This window comes from Anser brachyrhynchus, assembly GCF_964034855.1.
Source record: "Anser brachyrhynchus genome assembly, chromosome: 5".
NCBI lineage: Eukaryota > Metazoa > Chordata > Aves > Anseriformes > Anatidae > Anser > Anser brachyrhynchus.
This window is the reverse complement of record NC_137699.1, coordinates 35,601,187-35,620,477: the sequence shown is the minus strand read 5'-3', so window position 1 is coordinate 35,620,477 and position 19,291 is coordinate 35,601,187. Positions and strand designations below refer to the sequence as shown.

Here is a 19,291-nt window from a genome sequence, read left to right as displayed (position 1 = left end):
AGAGGGAAGGGCACGTCACGTCACAGGACGCTTTGCCACTTGTGGCAAATGGTGGAGGATCAAATCCAGGCAGTGACAAACTCGTGCTCCTCCAAGCTGACGGGAGATCCTCAGAAACAGCTCGGCTTGAGGCAGCGCTGTGACATCTCCAAAGTGAGATGGCCAACAGCGTATTGGCTTGTATGAGAACTGGTATGGCCAAGAGAGCAAGGGAAGTGATTGTTCCTCTCTACTCAGCCCTGGAGAGGCTGGAACTCCAAAACTGTGTTCAGTTTTGTCCCCTTCACTACAAGGACAGGCAGGTGCTGGAGCATGTCCAAAGAAGGGCAGCAAAGCTGTTGAAGTGTCTAGAGAACAAATCTTATGAGGAGTTGCTAAGAGCCGCTGAAAAAGGCCTGGAGAAAAGGAGGCTCAGGGGTGACCTTATCATGCTCTTGAAATACCTTAAAGGAGGTTGTAGGGAGGTGGGGGTCCGGCTCTTCTCCCAAACACATTGGGTGAGCCAAACTGGCCAAAGGGACAGTGCATATGATGTGGCATCATGCTGAACAATAAAAACGGAGGGTGTTGGCTGAGGGGGACTGCTGCCTGGGGACAGGCTGGGCTTCGGTCAGAGCATATTGAGCAATTGCACTGTGCACCACTTGTTTCAAATCTATATACTTATTTATTTACTTATATCATCATTATTATTTTCCCTTCACTTGCTGTTCTATTTAACTGTCTCATGACAACCTTTATGACAACCTTAACCTTTTTTTTTTTTTTTCTGAGTTCCCTGCCCCATCCCACTTGGGCAGGGGAGGGGAGCCAGTGAAGGGCTCTGTGGTACTCAGCTGCCTGCTGGGTTAAACGACAGCAACCTGCGCCAACTCAAGCAGCTGTGCTGGAAATTACCAATCACAACCATCATCTGAGAAAAGGAAGAAGCAAAACCCATAAAGAAACAGCTCACTACTAGCTTCTTAACCACCACGTATCCTGAGGTTTAGCAGGTTGCTGTCTGGTCCAGGAAGGACAAGGACAGGTGAATGCTGTTGCCTATTTTTCTGGGACAGGTTTTGCTTTCAGAAACTACCCGCAGTGCACTAATTAGAAAATTCTGTTCTAATAGGTCCATGTCCTTCTTGTAGTGGGGGCCCTAGAGTTTAACACAGTACTCAAAGTGTAGCCTCAACAGGGCTGAGTACAGGGGGACAATCATTTCCCTTGCCCTGCTGGCCATGCTATTTCTGACACTAGCCAGGATGCTGTTGGCCTTCTTGGCCTCCTGAGCACACCGCTGGCTCCTGTTCAGCCCCCTGCCCACCAATCCCCCCAGCTCCCTTCCTGCCAGGCAGCTTTCCAGCCTCTCTGCCCCCAGCCTGCAGCCTTGCATGGGGTTGTTGTGCCCCAAGTGCAGGACGCGGCACTTGGCCTTGTTGAACCTCGTACAGTTGGCCTCGGCCCATCGGTCCAGCCTATCCAGGTCCCTCTGCAGGCCTTCCTGCCCTCAGGCACATCAACACTCCTGTCCACCTTGGTATCCTCTGCCGGCTTGCTGAGGGTACATGCGATCCCCTCGCTGTGCACTGGGAGGTGGCAGGCGGAAGCACGGGAAGCGTCCTTGGGATGCACCGTGCCCTTCCCTCAGCCTGTTCTCCTGTTGGGGAGAGCGTGCAGCTCTGGGGCCAAAGGAAGGCCCTGGGCCCAGGCCCTGGGCTCTTCCCCATCCTTCCTGCATGCCCAGAGCCATGGGGATGTGCCTGCGGGCCCAGCTCTGCCCTGTGGCCCCAAGGGACGGACGATGGACTCAGGAGAGAGAGAGGCGCCGGTGCTGGGAGTGAGGTTCCAAGCACTTGGGGGCTTTAATCGGAAAGAGTGCTGTGCAGGGAAAGGCCATGCAGAAAAACTTCACAAGGACCCTGGCGTAACGTTGGGCCACAGGTGCGGGTGGGCCGATGGAGCCGTTTCTGCAGCGTGCTGAGGGCTGTGCAGGGATGGGTGCCCCCCCATGGGCAGGGCCACCCACCCCTGGGGCCGGAGCCCCCTCTTGCAGCCATGTCCCCAGGCTCTCCTCACGGCGCTGTCCCCAGGGTGCTGACGTCAACGTCATCATAGCCCGTGTCCCCGTGGGGCTGCGCCGGGGTGTCCCCGCCGTGGTGAGCAGGGGGCTCCTCCAGCACGGCTGCAGCATCGTCGTAGCCATCCGGGGGGCTGTACCTGGACTGGGCTGGGGGGGCTGTGCCAGGCAGGGAGGGGCCGGGGCTGAGGATGCAGCTGCAAGGGCCACATTTCCTCAGCTCCCCAGCACCACTGCTCGGCCACGGCCCCTCTCCTCGGTCCCCTGTGCCTTCCTGTCTCTGCTGAGTCCCCTTTCCCCTACCTGGGACCTCCCTCGGGTTGTGCTCCTCCTTGTTGCTATCCCAGTTCTCATCTTGCAGCTTCATGCCTGAGCCCTTCGACAGGGAGCCTGTTGTGGAGAACAGGGCACTGGGTGCTTGTCCAGGGATGGGGACAGCCCCAGGCCCCAGGGACAACCGTGCTCCCACCTGTGTGGCTGGGCACCTCCTGGTACTCGGGCATCAGGCTGTAATCCAGTTCTTCATACACGGCCTCAGAGCCGGGATCCGTGGCTCTGATGGGGCCTGAAAGGCAGTAGCATTGCATCGGCATCCCCCTCTGTCCTCCATGATCCCAGGGGAACCCCCAAGGCAGTGCCCACCTTGGCGTTGCACCCGTGCGCGGTGTGCCTGCACAGCCAGGGCTGCCAGGGCCAGGCCCAGCAACGTCCCCAGGAGCACGCACAGGACCGTGGGCACGGGCACGCTCCCCGACACTGCTGTCAGTGGGGCAACGCTGCTGGTGACACCTGCAGGGATGGCCACGGGCAGCGTGAGGCTGGGATCCGCACGGCAGCAGGAGCAGGGGTCAGTGGGCACGGGCAGAGCCACCTGTGCAAGCATCCCTGTGCTGGCAGCTCCTACCTGCAGTTGTGGTGGCCCCGCTCGTGCCCTCGGTGTCCTCGTCACAGGCGATGTGGGTGACCCCATCAGGACCGCAGGAGTGCAGGTGCCAAGGCGCCGAGGGGCAGCGCCAGAGCGAGGGGACCCCCTCCTGGCATTGCACCCAGCCCAGCCAGGCAGGGACCGAGCCCTGTGCATTGACGGCCTCCAGCCTCCCCCCGGTGCCACAGCCCAGCTGGCGGCAGACAACGTCAGCTGTGGCGGGGCTGGTGTCGTTGGCGCACACGCGGCCCCACGTCCCCTCGTGCAGCACCTCCAGGTGCCCGCTGCAGCTGCTGCTGCCCCCCGCCAGACGCAGCAGCCCTGCAACAACAGGGGACAGCGGGGTCACGGCACCTCACGGGGCAGCGCGCACCCCACGGGCAGTGGGGACTGCTCCCCAGCTCAGGGATCACAGTGCTCACCTGAGCACACGGCACCGGCACCACCGCCCCGGCGGCAGCCACGCCGTGCTGGGGCTGGGCAGTCCCAGAGAGCCGCCTCCGTCCCCGAGCAGCCCCCGGCACCCGGCCACAGCGTCCCCACGCCGGGCCCGAAGCGCTCAGAGCCGGGCGCCTCCAGGGCCCGTCCGCACCCCAGCTGGCGGCACACGACGTCGGCATGTGGCAGGTCCCAGGCGTCCTGGCAGACGGTGCCCCAGGTGCCCTCGCTGTACACCTCCACCCTGCCGGCGCAGCGCCCGGGGCCGCCCGCCAGCCTCAGCCGCCGGCTGCCTGCACGGGAGGGCCAGGATGGGGCTGGGGGCACCCGCTGGGCACCCGCGGCCCTTCCCGGCGCACTCACCTGAGCAGGCAACGGCCGCCTCTGTGGGGCTGTGGCTGGGCGCTGCGGCAGGCCCCGAGGCGTTGCACTGTGCCAGGCGCTCCTCGGTGCCAGCACACCGCAGCTCCTGCAGCTCCACAGGGCCCAAGCTGGCGGCTGGCACAGCGTAGACCTTCTCTGGCACACCACAGCCCAGCTGCCGGCACGCCACGGAGGCAGCTCGGTCATCCCACGGCCCCGCAGTCACACGGGCCCAGTGCCCGGGGCTTGTGGCCACCTCCAGCCGCCCGTCGCACCGGCTCTCCCCGTCCAGCAGCCGCAGGGGCTCAGCGGCGCCTGCAAGAGCCCGGCCATGCCGTGGGGACGGGCACTGCTCCCCGCCTGCCACGGGTCCCCGCGTTCCCTGCACCCACCTGAGCAGTTGACGGCGGCGGCGTGGCCAGGGGGGCAGGCGGGCTCCCCCAGCACCGCCACGGGGCACTCGCCCGGGTGCCGCTCGCTCCCGCTGCAGCTCAGGGCATCGTGCCGCAGCGACCCCGTCGCCGTGCCCTTCCCAAAATGGCCTCCTGGGGGCAGGGAGGCGGCGGGGCCGCAGCCCAGGTGGCGGCACAGGACGTGGGCGTCGGGCAGGTCCCAGGCGGTGGCACACAGGGGTGCCCATGTCCCCTGCTCCTCCACCTCCACCCGCCCGGCGCAGCCCGAGCCGCCATCCGCCAAACGGAAACCGGTGTAGGCTGCAGCGAAGAGAGGGCGCTGGGGGGGCAGCACAACAGCGACCCACTGGGCACCCCACTCTGCAAGGGTCCACCCCAGCCCCCCAGCCCCAGCACTTACGTGAGCAGACTATAGAAGCGGGGCCAGCACAGGACTGGCCGTGGGTCGGCCGCCGGGCACAGTTGGCGAGGAGTGGCTCGCTGCCGTTGCACTCAAAGGCGCCGTCCCAGAGCGGCCCCGTTGCTGCCCCAAAATGGCCGGCACCGGGGACGGCCACTGCCATGCCGCAGCCCAGCTCCCTGCACACCACCTGGGCGGCCTTGAGGTCCACGTGGCCGTGGCAGACGGTGGCCCAGGCGCGGCCCTGCCGCACCTCCAGCCGCCCCGAGCAGGCTCCGTCCCCTCCAGTCAGACGGGAGAACCCTGCCAGGAGAAGAGGGCTCCTGGGGCGGTTGCTGACAATGGGGCTCCCTGCAGCACCGCATGTCCCCAGCACTCACCTTGGCAGACCACAGCAGTGTCATAGACATGAGGGCCATTGTAGGGTCCCCAGCCCAGAATATGGCAGTCCCAAAGGGCCTTCTCATCCCCCTTACAGTTGATAAAGGCTAAGCTGATGGGACCGTCAGCTTGGCCAAAGAGGGAGCTGTGGTAGGCACCAAGAGCCGAGCCGCAGCCCATCTGCTGGCACACCACCTCGGCGTCCTCCATGTCCCACTCGTTGTCTGATACCATGCCCCAACGTCCCTGCAGCTTCACCTCCACTCTCCCCTCACAGGGTCCCCTGCCAGCTGCCAGACGCAGATCCACCGCCTCTGCACCAGGGACCAGCCTCAGTCCTGTCCTGGGGGTCCCAGCACGGCATCCCCAGCACCACCCCCCCCCCCCCTTACCTGTGCAGGTCACCCCCACATCCCACTTGTGGTCACAGAACGGCTGGCCCCAGCCAAAGTGGAAGCAGTCATGTAGATTTGCTTCAGTACCGTTGCAGGAGAAGGGGTGCAGCCAGATGCGTCCCTTGCCCTGCCCAAACGGGGCGTACGGGGATGCCCGGGCCACCGCACCGCAGCCCAGCTGCCGGCACACTATGCCAGCACCACGGTGGTCCCAGTCGAAGTCGTAGCTGCAGACGGAGCCCCACTCGCCCTCGTGCTTCACCTCCACCCGGCCGGCGCAGCGCCCGCCGCCATCCACCAGCCGCAGCTCCTCGCTGCCTGCGGGCAACCCCAGGGACCTTGCTGAGCCCGCGGGGTGCCTGCCCCACGGCTGCTCCCTGCCCCACCGCTTGCCCACTGCCCCACGGCCAGCCCCTGCCCCACGGCCAGCCCCACCACTCACCCCCGCAGAGCTGCACGCAGAGGAGCAGCCCCAGTGCTCTGGCAGGCACCATCCTGCCCCCAGTGCCAGACGCAGCCCCGCGGCGGGGAGGGGGATATATAGGCAGCCCCCGCTGGCAGGAGCCAATGGGGGCGGCGGAGGCACCTTGTGAGCCGCTATCAGGAGGGTTATCTGCTGCCTGCCGGGGCCCAGCCTCCAATAACCTGCTCTGTGCCCAAATATGAGACTCGCTCCGCTTCTGGCGTCATGCACCCACCCCCCCCCCCGTACCCTATGGGTTTTCAGCGCCTGTATGTCCTCAAGGGGAGCGAGCCTGTCTGGCACCCATGTCCCCTTGAGCTGGGGTTGGGGCTGTGCCCAAGGAGAGCAGGTCCCCTTGGGGACAGGAGAGGCCCCAGAATAGGGTCCTGCCTCAGAACATGGCCTCCCTCAGCACCCCTGTACTCAGCCTTTGTCGGGGGTTTAGGAAGCCTTGACCCACCTGGAACAAGTCTGGGGGTCACCGGGGAGAATCTGGTCTCTGTTCTGGCCCTGACACGTGCAGGAGGGACATCTCCAGCCCCTTGCAGTGGCTGGTGGCACAGGGCACAGGGCACAAGGGAGACGGTTTCCCCCACTCGGGGACCCAGCTTCAACACCGACCTCACGCAGCTGCTGGGCCACCTGCACTGCTGGCGATAGCATCGTGGCTTTGTGCAGCAGCGGGGATGCTACCAACGGGGCTTGGAGGCGAGGCTGAGCCCTAGGAAAATGTACGGACGAGAAGGACGAGGAGAAGACAGCCTGACGTTAGCAGCAGGCACAGAGACAGCCACAGAGCGCAGCTTGGTGTGGGGGGGTCCAGCTGCTGCAGGGCCAGCACAGAAGCCCCCAGCTTTAGAAGGGGCCAGGAGCAGGGGCCCAGCCCTCCCTGCCCGTGTCCCTGTGTGCAGCCCGGTGCTGGGGCAGGAGGAAGTGTGTGCCGGATGTGCAGGCATCGCTCAAAAGTGAAGCCCTGCCTGTACGCAGGGCCGGGACACAGGGCATTGCCCTTCTGGCACAGCCCCGCTGCAGGAGGAGCGCGTGGCAGCACGGCTCGCTGGGGACCGGGGGCTCCTGGGTCCACGGCTGCAGGGCCGGGCTCTGCCAAGGGGCTGCAGCTCCTGGGCTGCTCAGAAAGGCCCAGGCCGGGCTTCAGCCCACAGTACCTTGCCGTGCCGGCAAGCTGGGCACCCAGCCCCAAACCCCCTGGTGGGGAGGTCAGCCCCAGGAGCAGACTGGGAAGCGGCCACCCCAGCCTGGGGACCAGGCCCAGGGGACGTCCTCGGGGTGCCAGAGCAGCGCTGCTCTCCCCCCCCACCTCTTCCCTCTCTCGCTTTCTGCCCCGGGCAGCTCCAGCTCCAGCCCCGGGCAGCCAGGGCAGGAAGATAGGGCAGGCTGCGGCGAGCAGGCGCAGGCCTCGGCCCAAGGAGAGCTGCCCGGCCCTGCTCCACACACCACCGGCCCTTTCGTGCCCTCTTCTCCCTGCCCACCCTTGCTCCGGCTGCTCCCTTCCCCTGCACACCGCAGGCGGCCGCAGAGCTCTGCCCGCGACCTTCCTGCAGCTGAGCCTGCAGAGGGGTAGCCCACCAACTGCTGTGACGGGGCGGCTCAGGTCTGGCCGAGTGGAGGAGCCCGGGGCCCAGCACAGGCTGCGCTCCTCTTGGGCGTCTACCCACAGGGCCTGGACGATGGTGAGAGCGCACCCTCAGCAGGAGCCCTGTCCCTGGGGAAGAGCAGCCCCAGCACCAGGACCTGCTGCGGGCACCCAGCTGGAAAGCAGCTCGGCAGGAAGGGACCAGGGCTCCTGGTGGACACTGCGCGGGGCACGGGGCAGCTGCGTGCCCTTGCCGCTACCGGCATTCTTGGCTGCCTCAGGCACAGGGGTGCCAGCAGCTCCACAGAGGTGATCCTTCCCTCTGCTCAGTGCTGGGAGGCTGCTGCTGGAGCCCCCAGCTGTTACACACCGCCCAACCAGGACGAAGGGGACGGTGAAATATTCTCTCAGCAGGTGGGAGAAGACTCCCGAGAGCTAGACCTTGATCTCCGGGGGGACATGGACTTAGCAGGCATCTGCTGGAAATGTAAGACAGCGGGCAGGAAGCAGTCAGGGAGGTTCCTGGAGTGCATGGAAGAGAACTTCCTGATGCAGCCGCAGAGGGAGCCAAGTAGGGAAGGCGCCCTGCTGGGCCTTTTCCTTGTCAACAGCGGAGGGCTTGTGGGTGATGTGAAGGCTGGAGGCTATCTTGGCCCTAGTGATCAGGAATTCAGAATTTTTGATTCTGGGGCAAGTAAGGAGAGGGGTTAGCAGAACTGCCACCTTGGACTTCTGGAGGGCAGACTTCGGCCTGCTCTGGAGACTGGTTGGTGGAATCCCTTGGGAGGCAGTCCTGAAGGGAAAGGAGTCCAGGAATGCTGGACACTCTTTGAGAAGGGAGTCCTAAAGGCGCAGGAGCAGGCTGTCCCCATGTGCCAAAAGATGAGCCTGCAGGGAATAGGATGGGCCCGACTGAACAGAGCTGGGGCCTGAGCTCAGGGAAAAAAAAAAAAAAAAAAAGGAAAAAAAAAAAGAGAGAGCTTATGACCTTTGGAAGAAGAGGCCGGCCACTCAGGCGCATCGTCCAAAGATGTTGTGAACCTATGCAGGGAGAAAAGGAGAAGGGCCAAAGGCCAGCTGGAACTGAGTCTGGCTTCTGTCCCCAAGGACAATAGAAAATGCTTCTCTAGATACTCTAGCAACAAAAGGAGGATGAAGGAGAATCTCCGGCCTTTATTGGATGTGGGGGAAAAACACACTGACCAGAGATGAGGAAAAGGCTGAGGTACTTACTGCCTTCTTTGCCTTAGTCTTTAGCAGCAAGACCCGTGGTTTTCCATGTATCCAACCCCCTGAGCTGGAAGATAGGGACAGGGAGCAGAATGAAGCCCCCATAATCCACGAGGAAATGGTTAGTGACCTCCTGTACCACTGGGAAATGCACAATCTGAGTCTATGGGACCAGATAGGATCCACCCAAGCATACTGAGAGAGCTGGCAGAAGTGCTCAATAAGCCCTTTCCCATCTTTTATCAGCAGTCCTGGCTATCAGGGGAGGTCACAGTTGACTGGCTGATAGCAAATGTGACACACACCACCAAGAAAGGCCGGAAGGTGGATCCGGGGAACTACAGGCCCGTCAGTCTGACCCTAGTGTTGGGGAAGATCATGGAGCAGATTATCTCGAGTACAATCACTTGCACGGCACCCAGGTGATCAACAGAGAGGGAAATGATTGTCCCTCTCTATTAGGCCCTGGAGGGACTAGAACTCAAAAACTGTGTTCAGTTTTGTGCCCCTCACTACAAGAAGGACAGGCAGGTGCTGGAGTGTGTCCAAAGAAGGGCAGCAAAGCTGTTGAAGTGTCTAGAGAACAAGTCTTATGAGGAGTTGCTGAGAGCCGCTGAAAAAGGCCTGGAGAAAAGGAGGCTCAGGGGTGACCTTATCATGCTCTTGAAATACCTTAAAGGAGGCTGTAGGGAGGTGGGGGTCCGGCTCTTCTCCCAAACACATTGGGTGAGCCAAACTGGCCAAAGGGACACTGCATCCTATATGGCATCATGCTGAACAATAAAGACGGAGGGGGTGTGCTGGGGGGGACTGCTGCCTGGGGACAGGCTGGGCTTCGGTCAGAGCATATTGAGCAATTGCACTGTGCACCACTTGTTTCAAATCTATATACTTATTTATTTACTGCTATCATCATTATTATTTTCCCTTCACTTGCTGTCCTATTTAACTGTCTCATGACAGTAACCCATGAGTTTAACCTTTTTTTTTTTTTTTCTGAGTTCTCTGCCCCATCCCACTTGGGCAGGGGAGGGGAGCCAGTGAAGGGCTCTGTGGTACTCAGCTGCCTGCTGGGTTAAACGACAGCAACCTGCGCCAACTCAAGCAGCTGTGCTGGAAATTACCAATCACAACCATCATCTGAGAAAAGGAAGAAGTAAAACCCATAAAGAAACAGCTCACTACTAGCTTCTTAACCATCACATATCCTGAGGTTTAGCAGGTTGCTGTCTGGTCCAGGAAGGAGAGGGACAGGCGAATGCTGTTGCCTATTTTGCTGGGACAGGTTTTGTTTTCAGAAACTACTTGCAGTGCACTAATAAGAAAATTCTGTTCTAATAGGTCCATGTCCTTCTTGTAGTGGGGGCCCTAGAGTTTAACACAGTACTCAAAGTGTAGCCTCAACAGGGCTGAGTACAGGGGGACAATAATTTCCCTTGCCCTGCTGGCCATGCTATTTCTGACACTAGCCAGGATGCTGTTGGCCTTCTTGGCCTCCTGAGCACACTGCTGGCTCCTGTTCAGCTGCCTGCCCACCAATCCCCCCAGCTCCCTTCCCACCAGGCAGCTTTCCAGCCTCTCTGCCCCCAGCCTGCAGCCTTGCATGGGGTTGTTGTGCCCCAAGTGCAGGACGCGGCACTTGGCCTTGTTGAACCTCGAACAGCTGGCCTCGGCCCATCGGTCCAGGCTATCCAGGTCCCTCTGCAGAGCCTTTCTGCCCCCAGACACATCAACACTCCTGTCCACCTTGGTGTCCTCTGCCGGCTTGCTGAGGGTACATGCGATCCCCTCACTGTGCACTGGGAGGTGGCAGGCTGGAGCACAGGAAGCGTCCTTATGATGCACCGTGCCCTTCCCTCAGCCTGTTCTCCTGTTGGGGAGAGCGTGCAGCTCTGGGGCCAAAGGAAGGCCCTGGGCCCAGGCCCTGGGCTCTTCCCCATCCTTCCTGCGTGCCCAGAGCCATGGGGATGTGCCTGCGGGCCCAGCTCTGCCCTGTGGCCCCAAGGGACGGACGATGGACTCAGGAGAGAGAGAGGCGCCGGTGCTGGGAGTGAGGTTCCAAGCACTTGGGGACTTTAATCGGAAAGAGTGCTGTGCAGGGAAAGGCCATGCTGAAAAACTTCACAAGGACCCTGGCGTGACGTTGAGCCACGGGTGGGGGTGGGCCGATGGAGCCGTTTCTGCAGCGTGCTGAGGGCTGTGCAGGGATGGGTGGCCCCCATGGGCATGGCCACCCGTCCCTGGGGCCGGAGCCCCCTCTTGCAGCCATGTCCCCAGTGTCTCCTCACGGCGCTGTCCCCAGGGTGCTGACATCAACGTCATCATAGCCCGTGTCCCCATGGGGCTGCGCCGGGGTGTCCCCGCCGTGGGGAGAAGGGGGCTCCTCCAGCACGGATGCAGCATCGTCGTAGCCATCCGGGGGGCTGTGCCTGGACTGGGCAGGGGGTGCTGCGCCAGGCAGGGAGGGGCTGGGGCTGAGGACGCAGCTGCAAGGGCCACACTTCCTCAGCTCCCCAGCACCACTGCTTGGCCACAGCCCCTCTCCTCGGTCCCCTGTGCATTTCTGTCTCTGCTGAGTCCCCTTTCCCCTACCTGGGACCTCCCTCGGGTTCTGCTCCTCCTTATTGCTATCCCAGTTCTCATCTTGCAGCTTCATGCCTGAGCCCTTGCACAGGGAGCCTGCAGTGGAGAAGAGGGCACTGGGTGCTTGCCCAGGGATGGGGACAGCCCCAGGCCCCGGGGGCGACCATGCTCCCACCTGTGTGGCTGGGCACCTCCTGGTACTCGGGCATCAGGCTGTAATCCAGCTCTTCATACACGGCCTCAGAGCCGGGATCCGTGGCTCTTATGGGGCCTGAAAGGCAGTAGCATTGCATCGGCATCCCCCTCTGTCCTCCATGATCCCAGGGGAACCCCCAAGGCAGTGCCCACCTCGGCGTTGCACCCGTGCGCGGTGTGCCTGCACAGCCAGGGCTGCCAGGGCCAGGCCCAGCAACGTCCCCAGGAGCACGCACAGGACCGTGGGCACGGGCACGCTCCCCGACACTGCTGTCAGTGGGGCAACGCTGCTGGTGACACCTGCAGGGATGGCCAGGGGCAGTGTGAGGCCGGGATCCGCACGGCAGCAGGAGCAGGGGTCGGTGGGCACGGGCAGAGCCACCTGTGCAAGCATCCCCGTGCTGGCAGCGGCTACCTGCAGTTGTGGTGGCCCCGCTCGTTCCCTCGGTGTCCTCATCACAGGCAATGTGGGTGACCCCAGCGGGGCCGCAGGACTGCAGGTGCCAGGGCGCCGAGGGGCAGCGCCAGAGCGAGGGGGCCCCCTCCTGGCATTGCACCCAGCCCAGCCAGGCAGGGACCGAGCCCTGTGCGGGGACGGCCTCCAGCCTCCCCCCGGTGCCACAGCCCAGCTGGCGGCAGACAACGGCAGCTGTGGCGGGGCTGGTGTCGTTGGCGCACACGCGGCCCCACGTCCCCTCGTGCAGCACCTCCAGGTGCCCGCTGCAGCTGCTGCTGCCCCCCGCCAGACGCAGCAGCCCTGCAACAACAGGGGACAGCGGGGTCACGGCACCTCACAGAGCAGCGCGCACCCCACGGGCAGTGGGGACTGCTCCCCAGCTCAGGGATCACAGTGCTCACCTGAGCACACGGCACCGGCACCACCGCCCCGGCGGCAGCCACGCCGTGCTGGGGCTGGGCAGTCCCAGAGAGCCGCCTCCGTCCCCGAGCAGCCCCCGGCACCCGGCCACAGCGTCCCCACGCCGGGCCCGAAGCGCTCAGAGCCGGGCGCCTCCAGGGCCCGTCCGCACCCCAGCTGGCGGCACACAACGTCGGCATGTGGCAGGTCCCAGGCATCCTGGCAGATGGTGCCCCAGGTGCCCTCGCTGTACACCTCCACCCTGCCGGCGCAGCGCCCGGGGCCGCCCGCCAGCCTCAGCCGCCGGCTGCCTGCACGGGAGGGCCAGGATGGGGCTGGGGGCACCCGCTGGGCACCCGCGGCCCTTCCCGGCGCACTCACCTGAGCAGGCAACGGCCGCCTCTGTGGGGCTGTGGCTGGGCGCTGCGGTAGGCCCCGAGGCATTGCACTGTGCCAGGCGCTCCTCGGTGCCAGCACACCGCAGCTCCTGCAGCTCCACAGGGCCCAAGCTGGCGGCCGGCACAGCGTAGACCTTCTCTGGCACACCGCAGCCCAGCTGCCGGCACGCCACGGAGGCAGCTCGGTCATCCCACGGCCCCGCAGTCACACGGGCCCAGTGCCCGGGGCTTGTGGCCACCTCCAGCCGCCCGTCGCACCGGCTCTCCCCGTCCAGCAGCCGCAGGGGCTCAGCGGTGCCTGCAAGAGCCCGGCCATGCCGTGGAGACTGGCACTGCTCCCCGCCTGCCACGGGTGCCCGCGTCCCCTGCACCCACCTGAGCAGTTGACAGCGGCGGCATGGCCAGGGGGGCAGGCGGGCTCCCCCAGCACCGCCACGGGGCACTCGCCCGGGTGCCGCTCGCTCCCGCTGCACCTCAGGGCATCGCGCCGCAGCAGCCCCGTCGCTGTGCCCGTCCCAAAATGGCCTCCTGGGGGCAGGGAGGCGGCGGGGCCGCAGCCCAGGTGGCGGCACAGGACATGGGCGTCGGGCAGGTCCCAGGTGGTGGCACACAGGGCTCCCCATGTCCCCTGCTCCTCCACCTCCACCCGCCCGGCGCAGCCCGAGCCGCCATCCGCCAAACGGAAACCGGTGTAGGCTGCGGTGGAGAGAGGGTGCTTGGGAGGCAGCACAACAGGGACCCACTGGGCACATCACTCTGCAAGGGTCCACCCCAGCCCCCCAGCTCCAGCACTTACGTGAGCAGACGATAGCAGCGGGGCCAGCACAGGACTGGCCGTGGGTCGGCCGCCGGGCGCAGTTGGCGAGGAGTGGCTCGCTGCCGTTGCACTCAAAGGCGCCGTCCCAGAGCGGCCCCGTTGCTGCCCCAAAATGGCCGGCACCGGGGACGGCCAGTGCCATGCCGCAGCCCAGCTCCCTGCAGACCACCTGGGCGGCCTTGAGGTCCACGTGGCCGTGGCAGACGGTGGCCCAGGCGCGGCCCTGCCGCACCTCCAGCCGCCCCGAGCAGGCGCCGTCCCCTCCAGTCAGACGGGAGAACCCTGCCAGGAGAGGAGGGCTCCTGGGGCGGTTGCGGACGATGGGGCTCCCTGCAGCGCTGCATGTCCCCAGCTCTTACCTTTGCATACTACAGCGCTGTCATATTTAGTAGGGCTGGTATATGGTCCCCAACCCTGAATCTTGCAGTCCCAAAGGGCCTTCTCATTCCCGTCACAGTTGATAAAGGCTAAGCTGATGGGATCATCTCTTTGGCCAAATTGGGAGCCTTGGTAGGCGCCAGCGGCCGAGCCGCAGCCCATCTGCTGGCACACCACCTCAGCGTCCTCCATATCCCACTCGTCATCTGCCACCGTGCCCCAGCGTCCCCGCAGCTTCACCTCCACTCTCCCTTCACAGGGTCCCCTGCCAGCCGCCAGACGCAGCTCCAGCGCCTCTGTACCGGGTACCAGCCTCAGTCCAGTCCTGGGGGTCCTGGCACGGCATCCCCAGTACCACCACCCCCCCTTACCTGTGCAGGTCACCCCCACGTCCCACTCGTGGCTGCAGAAGTGTTTGCCCCAGCCAAAGTGGAAGCAGTCATGTAGATTTGCCTCAGTACCGTTGCAGAAGATTGGGTGCAGCCAGATGCGTCCCTTGCCCTGCCCAAACGGGGCGTACGGGGATGCCCGGGCCACCGCACCGCAGCCCAGCTGCCGGCACACCACGCCGGCGCCGCGGTGGTCCCAGTCGAAGTCGTAGCTGCAGACGGAGCCCCACTCGCCCTCGTGCTTCACCTCTACCCGGCCGGCGCAGCGCCCGCCGCCATCCACCAGCCGCAGCTCCTCGCTGCCTGCGGGCAACCCCAGGGACCTTGCTGAGCCCGCGGGGTGCCTGCCCCACGGCTGCTCCCTGCCCCACCGCTTGCCCACTGCCCCACGGCCAGCCCCTGCCCCACGGCCAGCCCCACCACTCACCCCCGCAGAGCTGCACGCAGAGGAGCAGCCCCAGTGCTCTGGCAGGCACCATCCTGCCCCCAGTGCCAGACGCAGCCCCGCGGCGGGGAGGGGGATATATAGGCAGCCCCCGCTGGCAGGAGCCAATGGGGGCGGCGGAGGCACCTTGTGAGCCGCTATCAGGAGGGTTATCTGCTGCCTGCCGGGGCCCAGCCTCCAATAACCTGCTCTGTGCCCAAATATGAGACTCGGCTCCGCTTCTGGCGTCATGGACACCCCCGCCCTCGCAATTGGGCTCCACGCTTGCATGTCCCCGAGGTGAGCCAGCCTGCCCAGCACCCGTGTTCCCCTGACCCCCAGCAGGAGCTGTACCCAAGGATAGGAGGTCCCTGCAGGGCCAGGGGTGTCCCCAGAACATGACCTCCCTCAGCACCCCAGCACTCAGCCTGTGTCAGGGGTGGCCTTGACCCACCTGGAAGAAGCCTGGGGGTCACCAGGGAGAATCAGGTCCCTGCGCTTTCCCTGACACATGCAGGAGAGATTTCTCCAGCTCCTTTCACTGGCCAGTGGCACAGGCACTCACTGCAGGTGCATACCCATGGCTCCTCGCCCTCCGAGCAGTGCACGTAGAAGGGGGGGCGGTTTCCCCACTTAGGGACCCAACATCGGCGTTGACCATATGCAGCTCCTGGGGCAGCTGCACTGCTAGCAATAGCATCGTGGCTTTGTGTAGCAGTGGGGATGCTGACAACGGGGCTTGGAGCCAAGGCTGAGCCCAAGGGACCTGCGTGGCTTCTTGGGCACTGAGCTGCAGCAGTGGATGCAGAAAGTCCACGTGTTACTTGTGTGCTGGATGCGCAGGTGGTGCTCAAAAGCGAAGCCCTGCCCGTACGCAGGGTCGGGACACAGGGCATTGCCCTTCTGGCACAGCCCCACTGCAGGAGGAGCGCATGGTGTCACGGCTCGCTGGGGACCGGGGGCTCCTGGGGCGACAACTGCAGGGTCGGGCTCTGCCAAGGGGCTGCAGCTCCCGGGCTGCTCAGAAAGCCCCGGGTCGGGCTTCAGCCTGCAGGACCGTGCCATGCTGGCAAGCTGGGCACCCAGCCCCAAACCCCCTGGTGGGGAGGTCAGCCCCAGGAGCAGTGTGGGAAGCGGCCACCCCAGCCTGGGGACCAGGCCCAGGCGATGTCCTCGGGGTGCCAGAGCAGCGCTGCTCTCCCCCCCCAGCTCCTCCTGCTTCTCGCTTTCTGCCCCGGGCAGCTCCAGCTCCAGCCCCGGGCAGCCAGGGCAGGAAGATAGGGCAGGCTGCAACGAGCAGGTGCAGGCCTCGGCCCAAGGAGAGCTGCCCAGCCCTGCTCCACACACCACCGGCCCTTTTGTGCCCTCTTCTCCCTGCCCACCCTTGCTCCGGCTGCTCCCTTCCCCTGCACACCGCAGGCGGCCGCGGAGCTCTGCCTGCGACCTTCCTGCAGCTGGGCCTGCAGAGGGGTATCCGAACAACTGCTGTGATGGGGTGGCTCAGGTCTGGCCGAGTGGAGGAGCCCGGGGCCCAGCACAGGCTGCGCTCCTCTTGGGCGTCTACCCACAGGGCCTGGACGATGGTGAGAGCGCACCTTCAGCAAGAGCACCGATGGCCCCATACAAGGGTACAGACTGGGGGCAGAGTAGCTGGAAAGCTGCCCAGCAGGAAGGGTGAACTCAACCCACGAGTTTAACCTTACTTTTTATAATTTTTTTAAAAAAATAAATTAAATTTAATTAAATTTTAATTTAATTTAATTTAATTTTTTTTCCCTCAGTTCCCTGCCCCATCCCAGTTGGGCAGAGGAGGGGAACCAGTGAAGGGCTCTGTGGTACTCAGCTGCCTGCTGGGTTAAACGACAGCAACTGCGTCAACTCAAGCAGCTGTGCTGGAAATTACCAATCACAACCATCATCTGAGAAAAGGAAGAAGCAAAACCCATAAAGAAACAGCTCACTACTAGCTTCTTAACCACCACGTATCCTGAGGTTTAGCAGGTTGCTGTCTGGTCCAGGAAGGACAAGGACAGGCGAATGCTGTTGCCTATTTTGCTGGGACAGGTTTTGCTTTCAGAAACTACCCGCAGTGCACTAATGAGAAAAGCAGAGCTGTGAAGAGCATTTTTGAAGGCTGCTTTCCGTATTAGGGCATATGATCTGATAGGCAGTGTGCTTCCCCAGAGTGAATTCAGTGCTTAAACAGATCAACTGCAGCTATTTGATGTTGCTTGTACCTGCGGTCGCTGGGGCAGGGACTCCTGTTTTCTCTTACTGACTCCTATTTAGAAGCCTGCAATGCTCCAGCAGCAGCAAAGCGACCATCCTAAAGGCAGCAGCTCATGAATGCTACAAGCTGCCAGCTCGTGCAGGGGGCTCCTTCCCGGCCTCCTGTCGGGCCGTTGTCAGCAGTCCCAAAGACCTCCCTGTGCACGCAGGAGGCGCGCAGGATCTGCCTTCGCTGTTGTGCTCTGCTCCTGCAGACACAGAAGGTGTCTGACAGCTCTCGTGCTCGCTCTCACTCTCTCTCCATAAACACAAAGAAGTGCCCACGTGCAGCACAGGCACACAGGCAGCCAGCTGCAGGGACACGATGAAGCAGAGTGGGGCCATCAGGGCCCTTGCAGATGGGGTAAGAGCCGGCCACTTTGCTGCTCCCGGCCTGCAGTTCCGTTGCCTCCAGGCCCTCTGCGTGTGAGCTCTGCTCTGGGTGCTGGAGGGAATCAAAGACTAGCTTAGGTTGTAACTCCAACCCCCTGCCGTAGGTAGGGATGCCACCTGCTAGGTAACTACGTTTGCCTCACTACCCTCACAGGGAAGAAGTTCCTCCTAATGTCTAATCTAAATCTATCCTCTTTTAGTATAAAACCATTCCCAATGGTTCCTGGCATTGCCTACCTGAGTAAAGAGTCCTTCTCCATCCTTTTTATAAGACCCCTTTAAGTATTGAAGGGTCGCAAGGAGGTCTCCCCAGAGCCTTCTCTTCTCCAGGCTGAACAGCCCCAGCTCACTCAGCCTTTCTTCATAGGAGAGCTGGTCCAGCCCCCTGATCACCTTTGCAGCCCTCCCCTGGACTCGCTCCAGCAGGGCCACATCTTTCTTGTGCTGGGGTCCCCGATCCAGGACGTTCCCCTTATCCAGCAGCAGTTCCCCTGCGGCCTGTGGAGAGGCCCCTGGTGGAGCAGGCTGTCCCCCTGCAGCCCATGGGTCCTACTTGGAGCAGATCTCCACGCTGCAGCCTGTGGAGTGGAGCCCACGCCGGAGCAGGGGGTCTGGGGGGAGCTGTCGCCCATGGGGACCCGAGCTGGAGCAGTTTTCTCCTGGGGGATGGACCCTGTTGTTTGGAGCCATGTGGGAGCCCCTGCAGAATCAGTTTGGGAAGGACGGCATCCCGTGGGAGGGACCCCACGTGGAGCAGGGGCAGAGAGTTACTGTGAAGGAGTGGCAGAGACGAAGCATCAGGGACTGACCGCAGCCCCCATTGCCTGTTCCCCTGCACCGATCAGGGGAGGATGTAGAAGAGGGTGGATGGGGGAAGGTGTTTTTACCTTCCTTTTAGTTCCTCACTCTTCTAGTCTGCTAATGATTGGAAAGAAATTATACTAATCTCTCTACACTGAGTCTGTATTGCCCATGCCGTAACTGGTGAGCAATCTCCCTGTTCTTAACTCAACACTTGAGCCCTTTCCATCATATTATCTCCCCTATTGTCATCAAGGAGGGCGAGTGAGAGAGCGGTTTTGGTGGAGCTCAGCTGCGTAGCAGGGTAAAACCACCACAGCAGAGCCCGGCCCTCTCTGCCGCTGTCTTCAGATATAAATATTTGAAAATGTAAAATGTATTTCAGTTTAATTAACATAATTAATATTCCTTTTTCTTCAGTTTTTGAGAAATGGCATTTGCTTTCCTTTGGGTTTTTACGCAAAACTCCCGTAGGTATATCAGAAAGCCTAGTGTAAAAAAAAAAATCAATCTTTTTATGACATACTCTTATATCTTCACGTGTGTTAACTTCAGCCTGACAGGTGCTATATCACTGGCTATATATCTGCATACATACACTTACACATACATATATATATATATATATATAAAAGCACCTCCAGTGCTTGGGAACTTCTGCCCTGAACAGGTGCAGAATCCTAAAACCCTAGTTAAATGTTTGAGAAAGGTGGGCCATCACCCTGGCAATTCCAAAGAGACAGAAATCACTACAACATGCAGCCATGCCAGCCCCTGCGAGAGGCCCTGTGGCTGGGCCCGAGAACCAACCCATGCCTCTCTCAGTCACCTCTGTCCACAAGACGAAACAATGGATGCCAAAGTCACCTCGTTTAGTAAGGGCAGAAACTCCTACTGAGAAGGAGGAGGAGGAGGAAGAGGATGAGGCAGTGAGGCAGGCTACTCCAAAGCAGGGCCATCACAAGAACAGGAGGAAGAATCACAGAATCATGGAATGTGCCGAGTTGGAAGGGACCCACAGAGATCATCAAGTCCAACTCCTGGGTCCTCAAAGGACCACCCAAAAATCAGACCATGTGTCTGAGAATGTTGTCCAAAGGCTTCTTGAACTGCAGCAGGCTCGGT

The 19,291-nt window shown here is 62.3% G+C and overlaps 1 protein-coding gene across 1 annotated transcript in view; it reads right to left on the bottom strand.

The window, feature by feature from the left end:
• Window positions 1-996: 996 nt before the first annotated feature.
• Window positions 997-19,291, bottom strand: part of LOC308196571 (uncharacterized protein) — a 44,954-nt gene continuing 26,659 nt past the window's right edge. Inside the window, 16 exon segments of the mRNA XM_080595708.1 lie at window positions 997-2,452; window positions 2,532-2,627; window positions 2,705-2,851; window positions 2,967-3,308; window positions 3,410-3,718; window positions 3,789-4,904; window positions 4,982-5,296; window positions 5,375-6,090; window positions 10,953-11,343; window positions 11,423-11,518; window positions 11,596-11,742; window positions 11,858-12,199; window positions 12,301-12,609; window positions 12,680-13,866; window positions 13,869-15,111; window positions 15,529-15,621. Coding sequence (XP_080451834.1) covers window positions 2,058-2,452; window positions 2,532-2,627; window positions 2,705-2,851; window positions 2,967-3,308; window positions 3,410-3,718; window positions 3,789-4,904; window positions 4,982-5,296; window positions 5,375-6,090; window positions 10,953-11,343; window positions 11,423-11,518; window positions 11,596-11,742; window positions 11,858-12,199; window positions 12,301-12,609; window positions 12,680-13,866; window positions 13,869-15,111; window positions 15,529-15,621 — 7,244 coding nt within the window. The 3' untranslated portion in view covers window positions 997-2,057.